The following is a 17872-nucleotide window of genomic DNA, read 5'->3' as shown; positions in this document are numbered from 1 at the left end:
GGTAGTAGATCTAATGACTCAATAGTATACCTAGACTGAGGAAGGGGAAAGGCAGATTGCCAAGTGGTGTTAGAGCCTAAGACTGGGAACGTAGAAGAAAATGTCAGGGCAGGATTGCGAGTTAGTGGGAAATGTGTGGGGATGGCAAATTTCATCCATTTTGACTTTGTTGAAATGAAGCATCGGAGTAACATCCAGGAGGAGATGCCTGGTATGCAGTTGTCACTGTGAATCTGTATTCAGATAAGAGTATTTGACCAAAGATGCAGAAACTTTATTTTTTGCTTCTGTGTGAAAGCCCATTATTGACTTCCAACTAGTTTATTAGTTCAAATGTATTTATTCTTAATGTGCGAGTTCGTATTCTAAAAGATTGTTATTCTTTTAATTATATTTTAAAAATTTAGCTTTACATTTGGCATTACCAGTTAACTGAGATGTTCTGATTCTTTCCTGGGTAAAATCCTGAGTTCCTGCTTTCTGGAGTAGTGTTGTCATGGGTGGCTGGTTTTGCTCTCTAACAATTTATATTTTATGATTATTACACTTTTATCTCCTATGTTTGCTTTTAGCCTCATTTTCATCCTCTTGTTTCATATGTGCAGACTTTGATTATAGATTGTTTTAGATTTTCTCCTGTGCCCAGCTCCATGCTTAGCACTGTGTTTGAGGGGTGAATGCCTATCTCATGGGGACTTCATCTGCTGGTTCTAGGACAAGAATTACAGCTTCATACTTATTTAATAACAACTTTCTTGGCATATAATTCACATACTATATGGTTCATTCATTTAAATTTTACAATTCATTTGTTGCTAGTCTGTTCACGGTTGTACAATCATCACCACAATCAAATTAGAACATTTTCATTTCCTCAAAAAGAAACTCCTTCCCTTTACTATCAATTTCCCATTCCTCTCGGCCAATTCCCTCTCCCCTGAACAATCACTAATCTATTTCTATCTATTTGCCAAATACCTTAACATTTTGTATTCTATCCTTCGACTATGTTCTCCACTTTTGGCTTTACACAGATATGGTGACATTGTTAGCCTCACCAGAGGGAGGCAGTGTAGATTCTCAGTATGGACCTACAGGGAAAAAAGATACAGGCAGACGTCCACAAAACACTGCATGATAAACACAGTTCTATAAGACCCAATAAAGTCGGCAAAACACTGCTTGATAAACACCATTCTGTAAGACACAATATAGGACTTTAAATCATTCTAACATGAAGGACTAAGAAAGGCAAATGAAGTAAAGGAGGAAAAACAAATACTTGAAAATACTGCATTTCTTTTAAAGAATCATGACAACATTAGACAGAGGTGAAATTGCAGCATTAGCCCAGTTACCAGTTTGAGCAGGACACTGATAATGAGCAACATCTGGATTCTATATCTGGCTGTGCTCTTTGACCCAGTCATTTAATCATCCAGGGTTATTTTGCTCATCTCCTGATAGTACTTTACCCCAGTTGATGTTTGTAATGATATTCAGGCTGCAGTAGAGAATATGTCTCAAGTGTGTATATATACACATAAAACCACAAAATTCTGTACCGGGTTTTTATATGATATAATTATGGCCTCATATTTCCTATTCATAAAATTAAAACAGCTTTATGACAAATAAAATGAGATCATGAAGATGCTGTCTAAGGGGAAATGTGGCAATTTGGAATGTTCAGTAGTCAATTACAGACTTTTAATTTTTTATTACCTTAGCTGTTTAATTAGACAAATCCTAACCTATTACATTTTTAATGGCTTTCCTTCTAGGCAGGCAGATGCAAATCCACTGGATCCCTCTGCTTTTAGGCTATCTTAGTCACATAACCCCTGCGAGTATTTTTTGTTTTGCTTTATTGTTGTTGTTGTTTTGTTTTAGGTGATCTTGGGCTGAGACCTGTCTGGCGGGTGATGTTTTAGCACTTAATGTATGGGCTGTTGTTATTAGAGTCAGGTGTACCCTTCTGCTCTTCTCAAGATTTATAACAGGGTCTCCTGTTCACTAATTCACAGAGCACAGCTAGAGCTGCATTTCTTCCGTAGTGAATGTATCCCTCTTTAGAGAGGGTGAATGCTGCACTCTCTCTTCATAGAAACCAGCCGCAAGGCATGCACTGTGGTGGTGGCGGTGATATGTTGAATCCGTGTTCCCAGGGGATGTCCGCTTTCTATCTGCAGCTTTAATGTTTCACTTAATATCCTCTTTGGCTACTGAGCGCACTCCTCTCCCGCAGCCGGCAGCGCTTGGCTGCTCGACAACTTCCTTCATTTCTGGCCATGCCGGGCTGAGCAAGTGCTGGCTGTGAGCATCTGCTGGGGGGCTTTCTCTGTGGCGTTTGTCTGTGTTTTTTAAATTGAGAAGTTGAAGGAATACCAGCCTCCTTTTTCCCAGAATCTAACCTCCTGTATCTTTCAAATGCTTTCCTGGAAACGAGCATGCTCAGAGAACTGACAAATCATTGTCCAGTGACCGGGAGGAAATGATCGTTGCTCTTCATTTATAATGCAAATTCTGAGGTGTCTCCAGAAGTGTGGTAAACTTAAAATGATGGCTGTGGTGAGAACGTCTCTGCAGAAAGTTGTGGTTTTATTGCATCGTTTACAAAGGATGGCAGTTTCTTCTCCTCGGTATCAGAAGCTCTGTAAGGTAACTGAGTGATTGAAAATAAGGATGTCGGGTGTCTGACAGTTGTACTGTTTCTCAGGCTCTAAAAACTAATCTTTCAGGTTCTTATCAAGGAAGATTCCCTTTCTTAGTAACTGATTGTGAAATCTGTTAAAGTGAATTGCGTAATTACATTTTGTTTAGTACATAATTTATTTTGCAATTGACATAATCTTGTCTTCTGAGATGGGCTAGTGAACTGTTTGGAGAAAATATGATAGCAAAACTACTGCATTCATTAAGACCTGTTACCTCTGTGGTACTTTGCAGTATCTTAATTAATCTTATGTAAATTTTAGTAAAATTAAAAGAAGAGTGCCAAATAATCTTTCAGTCGATTTTTTAAAAATGTTCCATCTTCTTATAGCTAATTGCTTTTTCAATTAAAAAAAAAACACATTTAAAAAAATGATCAGACTTAATTTCATCATAAAGCATCCCCATATTCTTGAATCTTCATATACTATAGTTACACTGGAAGAATTTAATTTCATTTGGACAGGTGAATTAAGTAGAGTTACAGGAGGCAACTTGTTTGACAGTTGCAAATTTCTAATACTACGTCATCCTGAACATAAACCATTCAATCAGCTGCTGTATTTTTTTAAGTCAGCTGTTATATGTTTGATCATAGTTTTATTCAAACTATGGTGATACTATGTCATTGCTTTTGTCAAAATTAGAGTGTTTTGATATAAAAGGAGAGAATTATAATAGCAATTTTTACACTACCATAGTACTATATTCATCCTTCCTATCATATTTTTAGTACCGTTCTCAAGAATGTATCTTGTTGCTCTGTTAGCTGCCCAAACTCATTTGTGATCAAAACAACTGCCTCTAAGAAAAGATTATTTTTCTGATGATATACAATATGGCATGTCCAGGCATCTAGATGATGCTTATGTGGCAGCAGATTGAGGTGGGAAGCAGTATTCCATTAACTTTATTATATCACACTGTAATTTCTTACAATTTGGCCAGTTAGATGTATTGCTGTCTGGAGACTTTTTTTTTTTTGGAAGTTTTGGGAGACGGATTCAGGTAGTGGGATATTCTTTTCAGAAATACTTAGAAGAGTTTTCTTTGCATAAGAAGTTAATTAAAACTTAACGGAACTTAATAAATTCAGTTACAAAGATTTGTAAACCTAAGTATTTCAATGTGTTGTGTTTTGCTCCACTTCAAAGGATAAGTTTATTCTGATAAAACATTTATATTTTTCATGAAAAGGCAATTTTGATAATAGATAAGAAAAGCTCATTCACTAGTTCATGTTATTTATTTTTTTAACCACAAATATGAATATATAAAGCATTCTTTTTTTAAAAGAGCAGGGTCATTTTCCTGATCCATTTGTGTGTGTACTTTCACAAAACCAAATATTTTTCTAAGTCCAAGGTATTAAGTTAGTGCAAAGTATGAAACAGCAGAAGTCAAGTACTGGAGAAAGTTGCTAATTAGTTTCCTAATTCTACCTCAAATAGGCACAAGTTAAATCACTGAAGTCATTGGATAAATTACCATCAGACGTGCTTTTTGGGAAAACTACTTGATTTATAATTTCCTAAAGATACCACAAAAATTTAAATGTTTAGAATAAATGTTACTTATTTCATTTAGAAAATTAAAATTTACATTATTTGCTGTTGAAATACTATATTCCACGTAGTCTTTCACATATGCAAAATTAACAACTGCTTGGATAACGCAGTGAGAAATGTACAATTCCAGTAGCTTCCAGCAGGTGTCAGTATAAGGCAGTGACATATGAGATTTTGCCTAAAGAACTGGCAATCCAGATTAGGAAGCGGCACAATTACTATGAAATAAATAAACTAGTAACAGATAAATTTTATTTGTGTGGTTGTATTTTGAAAACTGATCTAAGTTATTGGGCTATATTAACTTAATGAAATAAATAAAAATTTAGTTGTAGACTTAAATATTAACAGTTGCCGTCTCTGATATTGATAGGGGTAGCTATACCAAGCAAAAATGCTTAATTGTATTTTAATTATCAATAGTCCATGTTTCATACCTAAAAGCTTAAATAGGTTTGACATTTATTTGCTTTAAGACACTGTAAGTTCTCTTCCCATTAAATTGTAAATGCTGTCTTGACTTTCTCTCTCCTTATTCCTCCCACATTCTCTAAATTTAGTTTCTTAGAAAAGAAATGCTTTAAGTTTGTGTTGCTCCATAAAAATACAGAAACAGTCTATTGTAAATACATTTAGAGACCGAAATGAATGAGAATAAAATGTGGCATAATCTGAGGGAAACTTGACTATTTAAAATTCATATTGGCATTTTGAAATTCAGTGTCTGAATATTTTTATCCCCTTTTAAATTCCTCTTTAGGATTATTCTTTTTAGGTATTATTTGTTTAGTCTTTTATTAGACTTTTCCCTCTGTGGCAGCTTGTCTTTTCTGTTTATTTGCATACTTCTCTTGTTTGTCAGAAGATAGTGTGTGTGTTACACGAGTAGATATTTGTGTAGAATATTCTCATTTTGTGGGTTTTCTTATATGTTTCAAAGAGAAGGGAGGAATGAAAAAAGGCATGTCACAGCTCTCAGAGTTAAAATATACTCCCTTCCCACAATCTATTTACACATTCATGTGTATTTTTTGCCTTTAAAAATATTTCTTCTCGGTTATGCATCCAATAAAATTTGAGCAGGAAGCAAAAACGTAAGTGCTGCTTACTTGGAGATATAATTAGCAGCATTGAAATTGCCCTGATGACCTAAAATCACCCTACACTGGATGCTAATTTTCTCAGATATGGTTTTGTTTGCTTAGTTTCTTTAAAATTTTCATGCCTATAAAATAATTTTTCTTTTAATAGAGCACAGTAGAAACAAAGCTGATATAAATGATTTGAAAAATAATAATGAATTTAATTTATTTTTATTATGTGATTACTTTGGGGTGTTTTATATTGTTAAGTCTTTAGATTAGAAATAGATTGTGTTAATGTTAAATCAGTAGAGATTTTTATAAGTCCTTTTTATTTTTTTCTTAGTGCCAATTTCTGTAAAATATTTAACAATTGAGGGCATGGTAAAAAGCAGTTTCCTGTAAAGTAGATTGGAATATGAATATTATAGGAATAATAAGAAAAATTTAAAAATATTTAGTGCTGTAAATTGAGTTCTTCGTGACTCAGGCATTTTAGAAAATGTTGATTTAAATGATATAACTTCTATTTGCTTGAATGTATGTGTAAATCATTTTAGCTTAAGTGGTTTTAGTCACCCCCAAACTATTCTGATCATGTTTCTTCAGCAAAAATATTTTAAACATCTAGTTGTATATGGATGTGTATTCATTTAAAAGTTATACACATATGCCATGGTGAAATCTTTTATTAAATATTAGTAGTGTATAATTCTGTTCTTAATTTCTACTGTTGCCTTTTTGTACCCCAGTTGATTATTTTTCTCTGTGTGGTATACACACGCGATTTCAGTAACTAGTCATTTACATACAGACTGAAACTATGGCTATTCTTAGCCTGGCCTTCTGGGGGCCTTGAGCTTTCAGTGTGGTGCTGATCTCAAAGTCTTCCCCGGAAAACTGTGTCTTCTGTGGTATTAAAGCAGCTACTTCTAAATATTCTGTGAAAAATAGAAAGAGACCAGAAGATTCTACCTAACAAGTCACGATTGACCAGTGATGTCTACAAAAGGCTTGCTTTGTGGCTGTGTGTGTGTGTGTTTTCATGTGTGGACAACACAGAACTATGTAGTTGCTTGTAGTGCTAATGAGTAATAGATAATGAACACGAAGGCACATTAATCTCTCAGCAGGTTTTCAGATTCACTGATGAAGTAAGGTCACACATTATTTTTCATCTACATGTATAGCTCCCTGTATTTAGAGGTAGTTAAGGTTGAGTATGTGGTTTTTTTAGAAGACACTGAATGGAATGGTGTATTTTCGACAGGTTGAATTTTGTATTTTTAATTCTCAAACATTTCCCTACCTTTTTTTCACATGGAGAACCCTGCTCTCCTTGAACAATTAAACCCTGAAGTGATCCAGGGCAACGGAGATTTACTTTACCATGATCTGATTGTTGAGATGTATGTATTTTAAGGTCAACTCTTGGATTCCCTCAGTTTCTCTCAATAATCAACTCATACATAGATTGTTTGAACCCCGGAGCTTAGAGTCATGACCCTCTAGTCTGGAAGTTAGAATTCCCACTTGATCATATGAGGAGTTGTCTCTTCTTGGTTTCATGAGAAAGTCTTGGTTGGATTAGTTCAGAAGGTGTGTGAAGGTTGAGGTTTAATAGAGAAAAATGGCATATGTAGACGGGTTTGCCTCCATCTAACCCTCTCCATGGATGCCGTAAGTGTGTTTTCTGGGAACTGTAGGGATACCCACACAGACTACTTTCTCTACTCTGCCTCTGTTTCTGCAATTCCTAGTCAGGTCAAGATTACAGACAAAAGTGAGATGTGATCAAGGAGAAAACACCCGCACCCCTGCCTGCCACTCTCAGATATGATTCCTATGGCTTCCAAGAACACAAGTGCCATAAGGCTCTTGGACCTCTGTTTTGCTGTAGTTCCCCAAGTTGATGTGTGTTGTCAAAATTATGTTTTTAAAAAGTTATCCAATTAACTAACATTTTGTTAATCAGAAAAGTCATGCTATCAATGATTTGGATAAAGTCAATATAATTAACTGAAAGCAGTATAATTAGATCCAATGCAATGCTTTGTCACTCAATTAAAAATAACTAATACTTTCTACAATATAACATTTTGAAATTCTTTTATGGCCAAAATATCATTGTCATTGGTGTGTGTCTAGAAGTGTAATACTAGTACAAATCCAGAACAAATAGAAAGTGCTTCTGAGAGGGAGTTGAAGTAGTATTAAGGATACAGACAAAAGGTCTTCTTTTATTTGTAGAGTATTATGTGATAATTGTAACCTAAAGGGTTGATGATTTGTGTTTTCCTAGAGGCAAAGTTTATTAAATTTCAAGTAGAAATTTCCTAGCTGTAGGTACTGCTAGATTTTAAATGTGCAGACATCACTCCTTCCTCTTACTCTTAACTGTGATCACTACCAACTTCTCTTAGTATATTTGGTAGTTCATTTTTAGTTCTCCAAAATAAGTAATTAGTAGAGTTCCTACCATAGAGATAAAAGAATATAGAAAATGTTATGCCATGGTAGCTTTCTTAGTTTCACAAAGCTTATTCATTTCTGGGCGAGGTAAATGAGTCCAAATAATTGAAATTGGAAAGGATGTGAAGTGCATCAGAGGGTTGCTTTTCATTTTTCATCATCTAGTTTGTTCAGTTCTATGGAACTCTAAAAGATTAATTTATAACAAAGCTCACTTATAAAAGCAGACAGTGCCTTTTAATGCTTAATAAATAATAGGCTTATGTGGAACTATGGCGTCATAAAATTAAGCAAGAATTTTGGAAAAACATCAAATGGAAGAAGATGTTGAACTGTCTGCACAATAGACAACTATTTTGTTTTTATTTTAACAGAATTGAGAGAAAAAATGGTTGACTACAGCAATAGAATAACTGTTAGCTGTCATGATGGGAAAATATCTTGATACTGCTAGTACAGTTTCCTTACATTTTTAGTATTTTAGAGTTTACAATGTGTTTTCTCATATATTACATCATTAATAAATATAATATTAACAATATTACGTTATTGTGTGTCCTAAGAGAGAGGTAGAAAAGAAATTTGTTTTGCAAATCAGCAGGTGAAGGAACATGCCAGTAGTTGCTCAGCTAGTATGCGGTGCAAATTGTGTTTAACATAGGTTTTCTGCTTCAATAGCCAGTGTCTCTCTACATGTAATTTTAGATAGATCATTTTAGGAATTATGTTGGGATAAAATGGGTCATTCAGTATAGAAGATATAGAAAGAGAGATTACATTAACTAAGCATTAACTAAGTAATAGATATTGTTTTGTTCTGAATTATCTCCATATGCATTTCCTTGTCTAAAGAAATTTAGCCTCTACACTCTCCTTTAAAACATGAGCTGGAGCATGAGGAGAACATTCCATGTTCCTTTAAAACATGGAATTCTGGAGAATGAGGAGATGTTGGAAATCATCTGATTCAACCCTTTCATTTTGGACATAAGGAAACAGAGATAGTCTATAATGGATATTTTATTGCTGACAGCTTTTTTTTTTTTGAGACAGGGTCTCTGTCGCATAGGCTGGAGTGCAGTGGTGCCATCATGGCTCACTGCAATCTTGACCTCCTGGGCTCAAGCTATCCTCCCGCCTCAGCCTCTCAAGTAGCTGGGATCACAGCTACTGTACATGCCACCACACCCGGCTAACTTTTTTGTATTTTTTGTGGAGACAGGGTCTCACTATGTTGCTCAGGCAGGTCTTGACCTCCGGAGCTCAAGCAATCTGCCTGCCTCGGCTTTCCAAAGTTGCTGACAGTTTTGAACAGGTGGCTATGTACTTGTTTTCCTAGAAGTTTAAAAGTAAGGAAATATATTCTTTTCAAAACTATTTCGATGTTCGATGTTCAAGTATTGGCTATATAATTTTAAGGAAATAAAAAATTTAAAAAATGTGTTCATTTTGCACTTTGGTAAGAAAGATGGATTGTGTCATTTCCATCCATATTAATATAGTTGGTTCTGGTTTTTGATTTATAACTTAATTTGGTTTGATTCTTAATAATGCAAACATTAAATGTTAAATTATGTGTTCATTGAACCCAGTTCTCCATACCCAAATGTAGTTTTTTATCATTATATTTAAAAGGATGTAATAGCTCCCTAAGAAAGAAACTGAAAGGAGTCAACTAACTTAACAGACTGAGCAGTTTAAAATAAGAAATATATATATATATTTAAAAATTTAATTCAAAAAACGTATTGAATGGCTGTCATGCACGAAAGATATGTGCTAAGCAGCATAAATGTAAAATGCAGTGTTGCATTTTCCATGGAAAACAAGGAAGTACAAATAAGTTGTTCTGAGGAATTTTAGTCTTTCACACGAGTCTAGCGTGAGACTAGATTCAAACAATTCTGGCTTTGCCACTTACCAGTTATGTAACCTTGGCAAATCCTTCCACATCTCTGTGTTTCAGTTCCCTTTTCAGAAGATAGGATTGGAATTATTCTCTCTCTCTCTCTCTCTCTCTCTCTCTCTCAATCTCTCTCTCCACACACACACACATACACATACACACACACAACGGTTGTTGTAGGAGTTAAATAAGTTAATATTGATAAAATGGTAAAAACAAATGCTGGCATGTAACTGCTGTGTGGGTTGGCTACTGTTGTTACAGTTACCACTATTGGTAGGGTTATTCTCCCACCTCGAGTGAGTGTGGATCAAATGAGATGATCCACCTGACATGCCCATCACAGTCTCATGTCTTTTGGGTGTGGTGATGGTATCATCATCTTCATTATCTTTATCTCTGGAGTAATCCTTAAATCTTAACAAGGATGTTCACGTTACAGTCAGCCAGAGAATTTTTCCAAAGGATTCATGCCCCCGCAGACTTTGACTCACTGGAGTTCAGATGCACCCTGGTCACCCCACTGCGAAGGTGCCATAAACTCCTGCTTTGAGCAGGGAAGGAGAAAATAAATCTTTGAAATTTCCCCTGGGGTTGTTATTTTCTGAGTCTCAGCTTGAGGAAATGCAAGAAAAAACTTCCCTTGACCAGTGGGGCTTGTGATAGAAACTCCTGTAGGATTCTCCTCAATTTATGAAGCCTCTTCTGGATTACAGATTAGGCTCTGAGATGGCCCCTAAAAATCCAGTTAACCCACACAGAAACTGATATAATGCTGATGGACATAAAACTTCATATTAAAAAGAAGTGCTATTCCATTGTCAGAAACTAAACAAAGCAAAGGAAAGAAGTCGTCTTTACTGTGAGTGATACAGGAGGAGTGATACAAGGAGCCTTAAAAAAAGCTCTTGATTCTTGGCTCAAAAATTTTATAAAATGAGTTTTCCTTTTTTTCAGGGTAAATGTTGCAAGAGTTAAAGAGGTAGAGAAAAAGGGGAACTTCTTTAGTTGAAAACATTATCTGATCGTGTATTTACTCTGGCTTCAGAATTTTACAAGACTACAGTGTAGCTGCACCTCCCCTGGCATCCTGCAGGCCAAGGTGGTTGTGATATAGAAGTATGGGAAATAGGCCGGGCGCGGTGGCTCAAGCCTGTAATCCCAGCACTTTGGAAGGCCGAGACGGGCAGATCACGAGGTCAGGAGATCGAGACCATCCTGGCTAACATGGTGAAACCCCGTCTCTACTAAAAAATACAAAAAAAAAAAAAAAACTAGCAGGGCGTGGTGGCCGGCGCCTGTAGTCCCAGCTACTTGGGAGGCTGAGGCAGGAGAATGGCGTGAACCTGGGAGGCGGAGCTTGCAGTGAGCTGAGATCCGGCCACTGCACTCCAGCCTGGGTGACAGCGAGACTCCATCTCAAAAAAAAAAAAAAAAAAAGAAGTATGGGAAATGCTATTCGCTCTGTAGCTTTATTCTGGGATTTTATAACCTTCCTTTTCCACTTAACACATCATGAATGCTTTGTACATCATGAATGCTTTTTATGTCTTATATTGTGATTTTTTAAAAACAATGTAAATAAAATTCTGTTGAGTGGCTGCACCATAATTTATTCAGGGAACCCACTATGGTTAGGTAACTAGGTTGTTACCAATGTTCTCATGATAAATAATTCCATGATGAACATCCTTATACATCATTAAGTGCATCCTGATTATATCCAGGGTGTGTTATTAGAATAGCATAACTGGACCAAAAGGATCAGAACAATGAAAAGCTTTTTAAATTTTTTAATTTTTTTTTTTTTTTTTTTTTTTTTTGGAGGCAGAGTCTCGCTCTGTCGCCGGGACTGGAGTGCAGTGGCCAGATCTCAGCTCACTGCAAGCTCCGCCTCCCGGGTTTATGCCATTCTCCTGCCTCAGCCTCCCGAGTAGCTGGGACTACAGGCGCCCGCCACCTCGCCTGGCTAGTTTTTGTATTTTTAGTAGAGACGGGGTTTCACCGTGTTAGCCAGGATGGTCTCGATCTCCTGACCTTGTGATCCGCCCGTCTCGGCCTCCCAAAGTGCTGGGATTACAGGCTTGAGCCACCGCGCCCGGCCTTTTTAATTGTTTAGACAGAGTCTTGCTGTTGCCATGCTGGAGTGCAGTGGAGTAATCTCAGCTCACTGCAACTTCTGCCTCCCAGGTTCGAGCAATTCTCCTGCCTAAGCCTCCCGAATAACTGGGACTACACACGTGCACCACCACGCCCAGCTAATTTGTGTATTTTTAGTAAAGACGAGGTTTCACCATGTTGGCCATGATGGTCTTGATCTCTTGACCTCATGATCCCCCCACCTCAGTCTCCTAAAGTGCTGGGATTACAGGCGTAAGCCACTGCGCCCAGCCAATGGAAAGCTTTTGATATATATTGCCAGATTTCCATCTTGCAAGGTAGCACCTGTTTACATAACCACTACTCGCTTGAATGCCTAATTTCTTGTACCGTCACAGACAATAGGCAATACCAATTAAAAATCTTTTATGAAGTTTTTAGATGAAAATCATAACCCTGTTATAGGATATAAACTGAAAACCTAGTCAAGTTGAATTATTTACCTGTGTGGGATCAAATATTCTATCCCAGAACTGTCTGAATTTCAGATACTGAGAACCCAATCACTATAGTTTCTAAAATGGGATGCAACAAATACAGTATAATAAAACTAGAAGTTGTTTGAACACAGAAGAAGGGGCAGTAAAATCTGAATTTAAAATATCAGAGAAGTGTTTGGAGAAAATGTAGTACTAATATGGATCTTGAGGAGTAGACTGAATTTTAGTAGAGCAGAAAACTCTGGGAACAGACTGAATGAGTAAACATGTTACCAGATCCAAAGTCTTGACTGCAAGCTGTCCACGTTCTTGGTGCAATGAACAAAGAATTGAACAAAACACACAAACAAAGCAACAAAAGAATGAAGCAATGAAAGCACAGATTTTTTGAAAGAAAAGTACCCTCCACAGAGTGGGAATGGGCTTGAGCAGATGACCCAAAAGACCTGATTGCAATTTTCTTTAGGGATTTTATTAAACTAAAAAAATTTGGTGACACTCCTAGGTACTCTAAGAAGCCTCCAATTGGTTACAATACCCAGTGTGAAAGAAGGATTGGCCTGCGACCAATCCGAGGCTGAAGTGAAGCCTTGGCTTGTGACCAATCAGAGGCTGAAGTGAAGCTTTGGCCTGCGACCACTCAGAGGCATTTCCCATTTGTGGGGTAGGGTAGAGGGGTTTTGTAAAGAGAGGAGCCTCTGGCCCTTTGTCACTTGGGAATGGAGAGATGGGGTTTTCGTTTTGGTCCAATTCTAAGAACTCAGCCATGGTTTGGCCTTAGGATCCCTGTCTCCAGACCCTCTTCTCCTGCCTCAGACATGGAGCACAAAAGTATGCTAATTGTATTCAGAGAACATTGGGTACTTGTCCATCATACGTGTCTGCAAAGTTCATTCATTTACATTTTTATATTAATAAAAAAAGTTGCCCTTTTGATTGCCAGCTACGTATGCCAGATCTTTCTGTTTCCAAAATTTAGTTCATTTTCAAAGGAAAAATATTTGTGAATATTGGAGATATTCAAACACAGACAGCATTTCCGAAAAGGAATTCTAAAAAAGAAATTGCCTAATATTTATATCTTTAAAATAATGAATAATTCTTCAGAATGCCTCTTTTAAAGGAAACAGCCTTCTTTTGGATGTAAGTCAGTTTGGTATGGGAGTGACAAAAATGTTATACTTTTATGTTATGACTTAGTTGATGAGGGAATTAGACAGTATTTCAAGTAAAAATGAAAAATAATTCACAGTAAAAGTTGGTCTGTCTAGAATTAAATTATAGATTTGTAGAACATTAGAGTTTATGGAAATTGTAGAAATGACTTGACCGGTTTCCTTATTTTATAAATGGGGAAGCAGTGCCCTAACATCTATGTAGAGCTTTACATAAAGCGCTCTTAAAGTGCTTTAATATATTTTTTTGTGCTGCCCAAGGTCATACAGCCCACTGGTACTCCATATTTAAGCTCCCAGGAGATTACTCTAGTGTGTTTCACTACATCTTACGTGCATTTATTTTTGTAGAATTTGTATTTAAGTTTGCCTGGTACTATAATTAGCTATTTTATTTCTGTTTGAACTTCTGAATTGTAAACTCTTGAATTTGGGGTTATCCCTTGTTTTCGAGTTCTGTGAACAAAACAGTATTTGTAAATATTGAATAAATAGCCCAAATTTCAATTTTTTCTTAGATTTAAAAATTAATATAGTAAAGCAGAAGTTCTATATACTTTGACTCTAGTTTTTTTCTTTTTAAAATAGTTTCATTGTTATATAATTCAGTAAAATTCACTTTTAAAATGTACAGTTCAGTGTTTTTGGCATGTTCACAGGATTGTGCAACCATCACTATAATCTAATTTTAGAACATTTTTGTCTCTTAGCAAAAAGAAATCCCTTATACTCATGACCAGTCATTCCCTATTTCTTCCCACCTCACTGCCCCAGGCCTAGGCAACCCTGAACACTTTTTCTTTTTAATATTAGATTGGCAGTAAGATTTTGAAACCATGGGATTAGGTAAAAGTCATGGAAATATAATTCTAATTTATTGTGGTAAATTTACTACTTTATCTTGGAGAATTTGATAGTTTTGAATTTTAATTCTTAGTACTATCTAGGGTAGCTTATGTTGTGATATGCAAATCATATCTATAAAATATGCACAGTGATGTACTTTTAATACTAATTATTTAGAATACAATACAAGTAAAGTATAAAGGGAAAAATGCTGAATTTGGAATCACAATATCTAGATTTGATTCCTTGTTTGATCTTATGTAATGCACAAGAGACATAACAGTCCTCAGTTTTGTCTTCTAGACAGTGGGAATAATTTACATTCCAGATATTTTAGAAAGCTGTTATAGAACCAGTGTATTAATGTTTGTGAATTTGCTATGCAGAGCTAGAGTAGTATGGAAATCGAAATATTAAATTTCCTATAAATAAAAACAACAAATAACAATCAATGACAATATTTACCTACATTTGATTTTCTCACCATTCACTGCTGAAATACTTTTTGAAAACAGTGACTAACTCAAACTTTTGTGTGTCTCAACTGAGGCGGAAGAATGTTGAATGCTAATCACCTGAGGTCTTTCTGCAATGCAAGGTCAGTTCAGTTTTCTTCTTTCCTAGGGCACACAGCCAGCTTCCATATTAAGGTACATTCTCTGCCAGTAAAATCATACTATTTCCAAACAACTTAGATTCAAACTGGGGATACATAAAAGGATCCATGTCTTCAGAGTGGGACTAATAGCCCCTGAGTCTGCAGCATCTAGACAAATGAAGTATTTTGAAGTCTTTATTCCATCCAAAATTAGGGCAGCCATAATTTTAAAAATCTATACGTTAGTAATCTTAGATGCTGGGAAGGCTTGAGGAAGGAAGATCTTTCTTGAATTTCAATAATAATTAAACATTCTGATAAGTCTCAAATGGTTTTTGCATAATATGTTTTTTGAGAGTGTGATTTTGATAGGTAATGAATAACCTGAATTAATGACCGTAATGACCGAGTGCTGTTTTGCATTAATTCTTGAAACAAAACCTAGATTGCTTCATTACACAGCCTGCCTTTGTGGAAGATCCTTATATGGTGTGGTGGTAAAGAAAGGGGAACATTTGCTCTGTTTTGAAGTAATTGCTTCTAATGGAAGCCTAATGATCTATTATGCTTATTTATAAAAGCTGAGTAGTAAGCTTGATAGGAAGCTAGTGAAAGATTGGAGAAATTATATCATGTAAACCAAGATTTCAGGAAGTTGCATGTGGTTGAGAATCAATACCTCATTAGATAACTTAATAATTCAATAGTTTACTTATGCCAAATGTCATCCTTACTTTAAAAGCTGGAGTGATTTCTAGAAATGTGTCCACATCCTTGTGGGTTAGGGTATGGGGCAGCTTCTGGCCAGCTGTCGTTCAGGTGTCTTACGTTTTTTCCGAGTTTCACATGCAGATCAAACATGGCAGTGAGAGTAGAGTTTTCCTGTGGGTATTGAAATGATAACGTTTAATAACCTATGGTGACTTTGGATATTTTCAAGTTTAGCTTCCTAATTTTTTCAAGATCAGGAGACAGAAGCTTAAAGGAGTTAAGTGATTTGTCCTATAGGATTAATTAATAGTGGCAGTGACCAAACTGCGATGATATGGATATATTCAATTTTTGGGTTTCATGGGACTGTACTACCAAAGTGTATTTTATATGTTTCTAATTTGGACTATTGATACCAAATGAATCAAATAATTGGAGTAAATGATTTATTTGGAGGTGGTTCCAAAAATTAATTAATGAAATATATCTCTTTAGATAAAACACATATGGTAACATCTTAACAGCTGTTGAGTCTGGTTGTCAGCCTATGAGTATTTATTTTACTCTTTTTTTCAATTATTCTGTATGCTTGAATATTTTTATGATAAAATGTCTTATAGGTAACAATAACCCTCTTCTAATAAAACCTGGTCAGATTACTTGAACCCTTGCATACTTTACTGTTGAGCATCATAAAAGAATTTAAAATTTTTTTTTTTTTTTTGTATTCTTCATGTTTCAACTTCAGATGGTGACAAGTGCAGAATGGCTTAAAAGTGCCTTGGCCAGGTGCAGTGGCTCACGTCTGTAATCCCAGTACTTTAGGGGGTCAAGGCGGGCGGATCATGAGGTCAGGAGATTGAGACTATCCTGGCTAACATGGTGAAACCTTGTCTCTACTAAAAATACAAAAAATTAGCCAGGTGTGATGACCCGCGCCTGTGTAGTCCCAGCTACTGGGGAGGCTGAGGCAGGAGAATAGCTTGAATCTGGGAGTCGGAGGTTGCAGTGAGCCAAGATTGCACCACTGCACTCCAGTATGGGCCACAAAGCGAGACTCTGTCTCATTAAAAAAAAAAAAAAAAAAAAAGTGCCTTAACTTACCGGGCAATAAACATTTACGAGTCTGCGGCTTTCATTCATTTCGCTCATTTACATTTAAGTGAAACACATTTAAAAATTCATTTTTCCTTTTGCAAAAGCTGGGCACGCCTACTATAAAAGTTTGCAACTTTTCAAAGCATGAAATATGTAGGGTTGATACCCTCATTTATTATATTTTACTAATTCCTGTAGAAATGAGCAACAAAATTGTCCTTTATGAAAGCTGTCGGCCGGGCGCGGTGGCTCAAGCCTGTAATCCCAGCACTTTGGGAGGCCGAGACGGGCGGATCACGAGGTCAGGAGATCGAGACCATCCTGGCTAACACGGTGAAACCCCGTCTCTACTAAAAAAATACAAAAAATTAGCCGGGCGAGATGGCGGGCGCCTGTAGTCCCAGCTACTCGGGAGGCTGAGGCGAGAGAATGGCGTAAACCCGGGAGGCGGAGCTTGCAGTGAGCTGAGATCCGGCCACTGCACTCCAGCCTGGGCGACAGAGCGAGACTCCGTCTCAAAAAAAAAAAAAAAAGAAAGCTGTCATTCTCTAAAATTCAATATAATAGGAAAGTTGGTGTGTAACCTTATTTAACAAGGCTTGAAACTGATAACTTTTGTAAAACAGGCATGGGGGCCCTTCTTTTGGTGTTAACATAGTATCTTTTTGTCTTTCATATTCATCAAGGTTAGTAGAAAGTTATCAAGTTTGTATTCTTAAGCTCTAGAACTATCCTTGTCTTTATGAAAGAAGCATAAACTTTGTCAAAGGAATGATTTACTCATCATAAGTTATTGTAAAGCCCATTCATAACTATACCTTTTTGTTTTGCTTTTCTCATTTCTCTGAGTCGTTACTTAAAGCTGGTGCTTTATAATTTGACTTAATCACATATGGTGTGATTCTTTTAGTACACATACTGTTGTTTTTAAATCATTACATTTTAAACCTCTTTATATCTAGAATTTTTACATTGCCAGATAACCTGAATTTTCCCCTGCTTATCTGGTGAAAGAATGATAGGAATTACAATGTTTGAAACATAGCATTGTTCCTTATTTACTGAAAATTATGTGGAACAACATATATCATTCTGGTTTCC

The 17872-nt window shown here is 36.2% G+C and overlaps 1 protein-coding gene across 10 annotated transcripts in view; it reads left to right on the top strand.

Moving 5' to 3' along the window:
• The window catches only part of UTRN (utrophin), a 596706-nt gene that overhangs the window by 305298 nt on the left and 273536 nt on the right, over positions 1 to 17872 (top strand). Inside the window, exon 1 of one of the 10 annotated variants that reach the window (XM_033235165.1) lies at positions 2059 to 2661. The exons of the other annotated variants lie outside the window; for them this stretch is intronic. Within the exon in view, the coding sequence (XP_033091056.1) occupies positions 2518 to 2661 (144 nt within the window). The 5' untranslated portion in view covers positions 2059 to 2517. Of the gene's footprint in view, positions 1 to 2058; positions 2662 to 17872 lie in introns of those variants that run through there. 10 annotated transcript variants of the gene reach the window in all.

This window comes from Trachypithecus francoisi, unplaced genomic scaffold (assembly GCF_009764315.1).
Source record: "Trachypithecus francoisi isolate TF-2019V2 unplaced genomic scaffold, Tfra_2.0 Lachesis_group15, whole genome shotgun sequence".
NCBI classification, from domain to species: Eukaryota; Metazoa; Chordata; class Mammalia; order Primates; family Cercopithecidae; genus Trachypithecus; species Trachypithecus francoisi.
The sequence above is the reverse complement of the archived record's forward strand: the minus strand, read 5'-3'. Positions and strand labels throughout refer to the sequence as shown.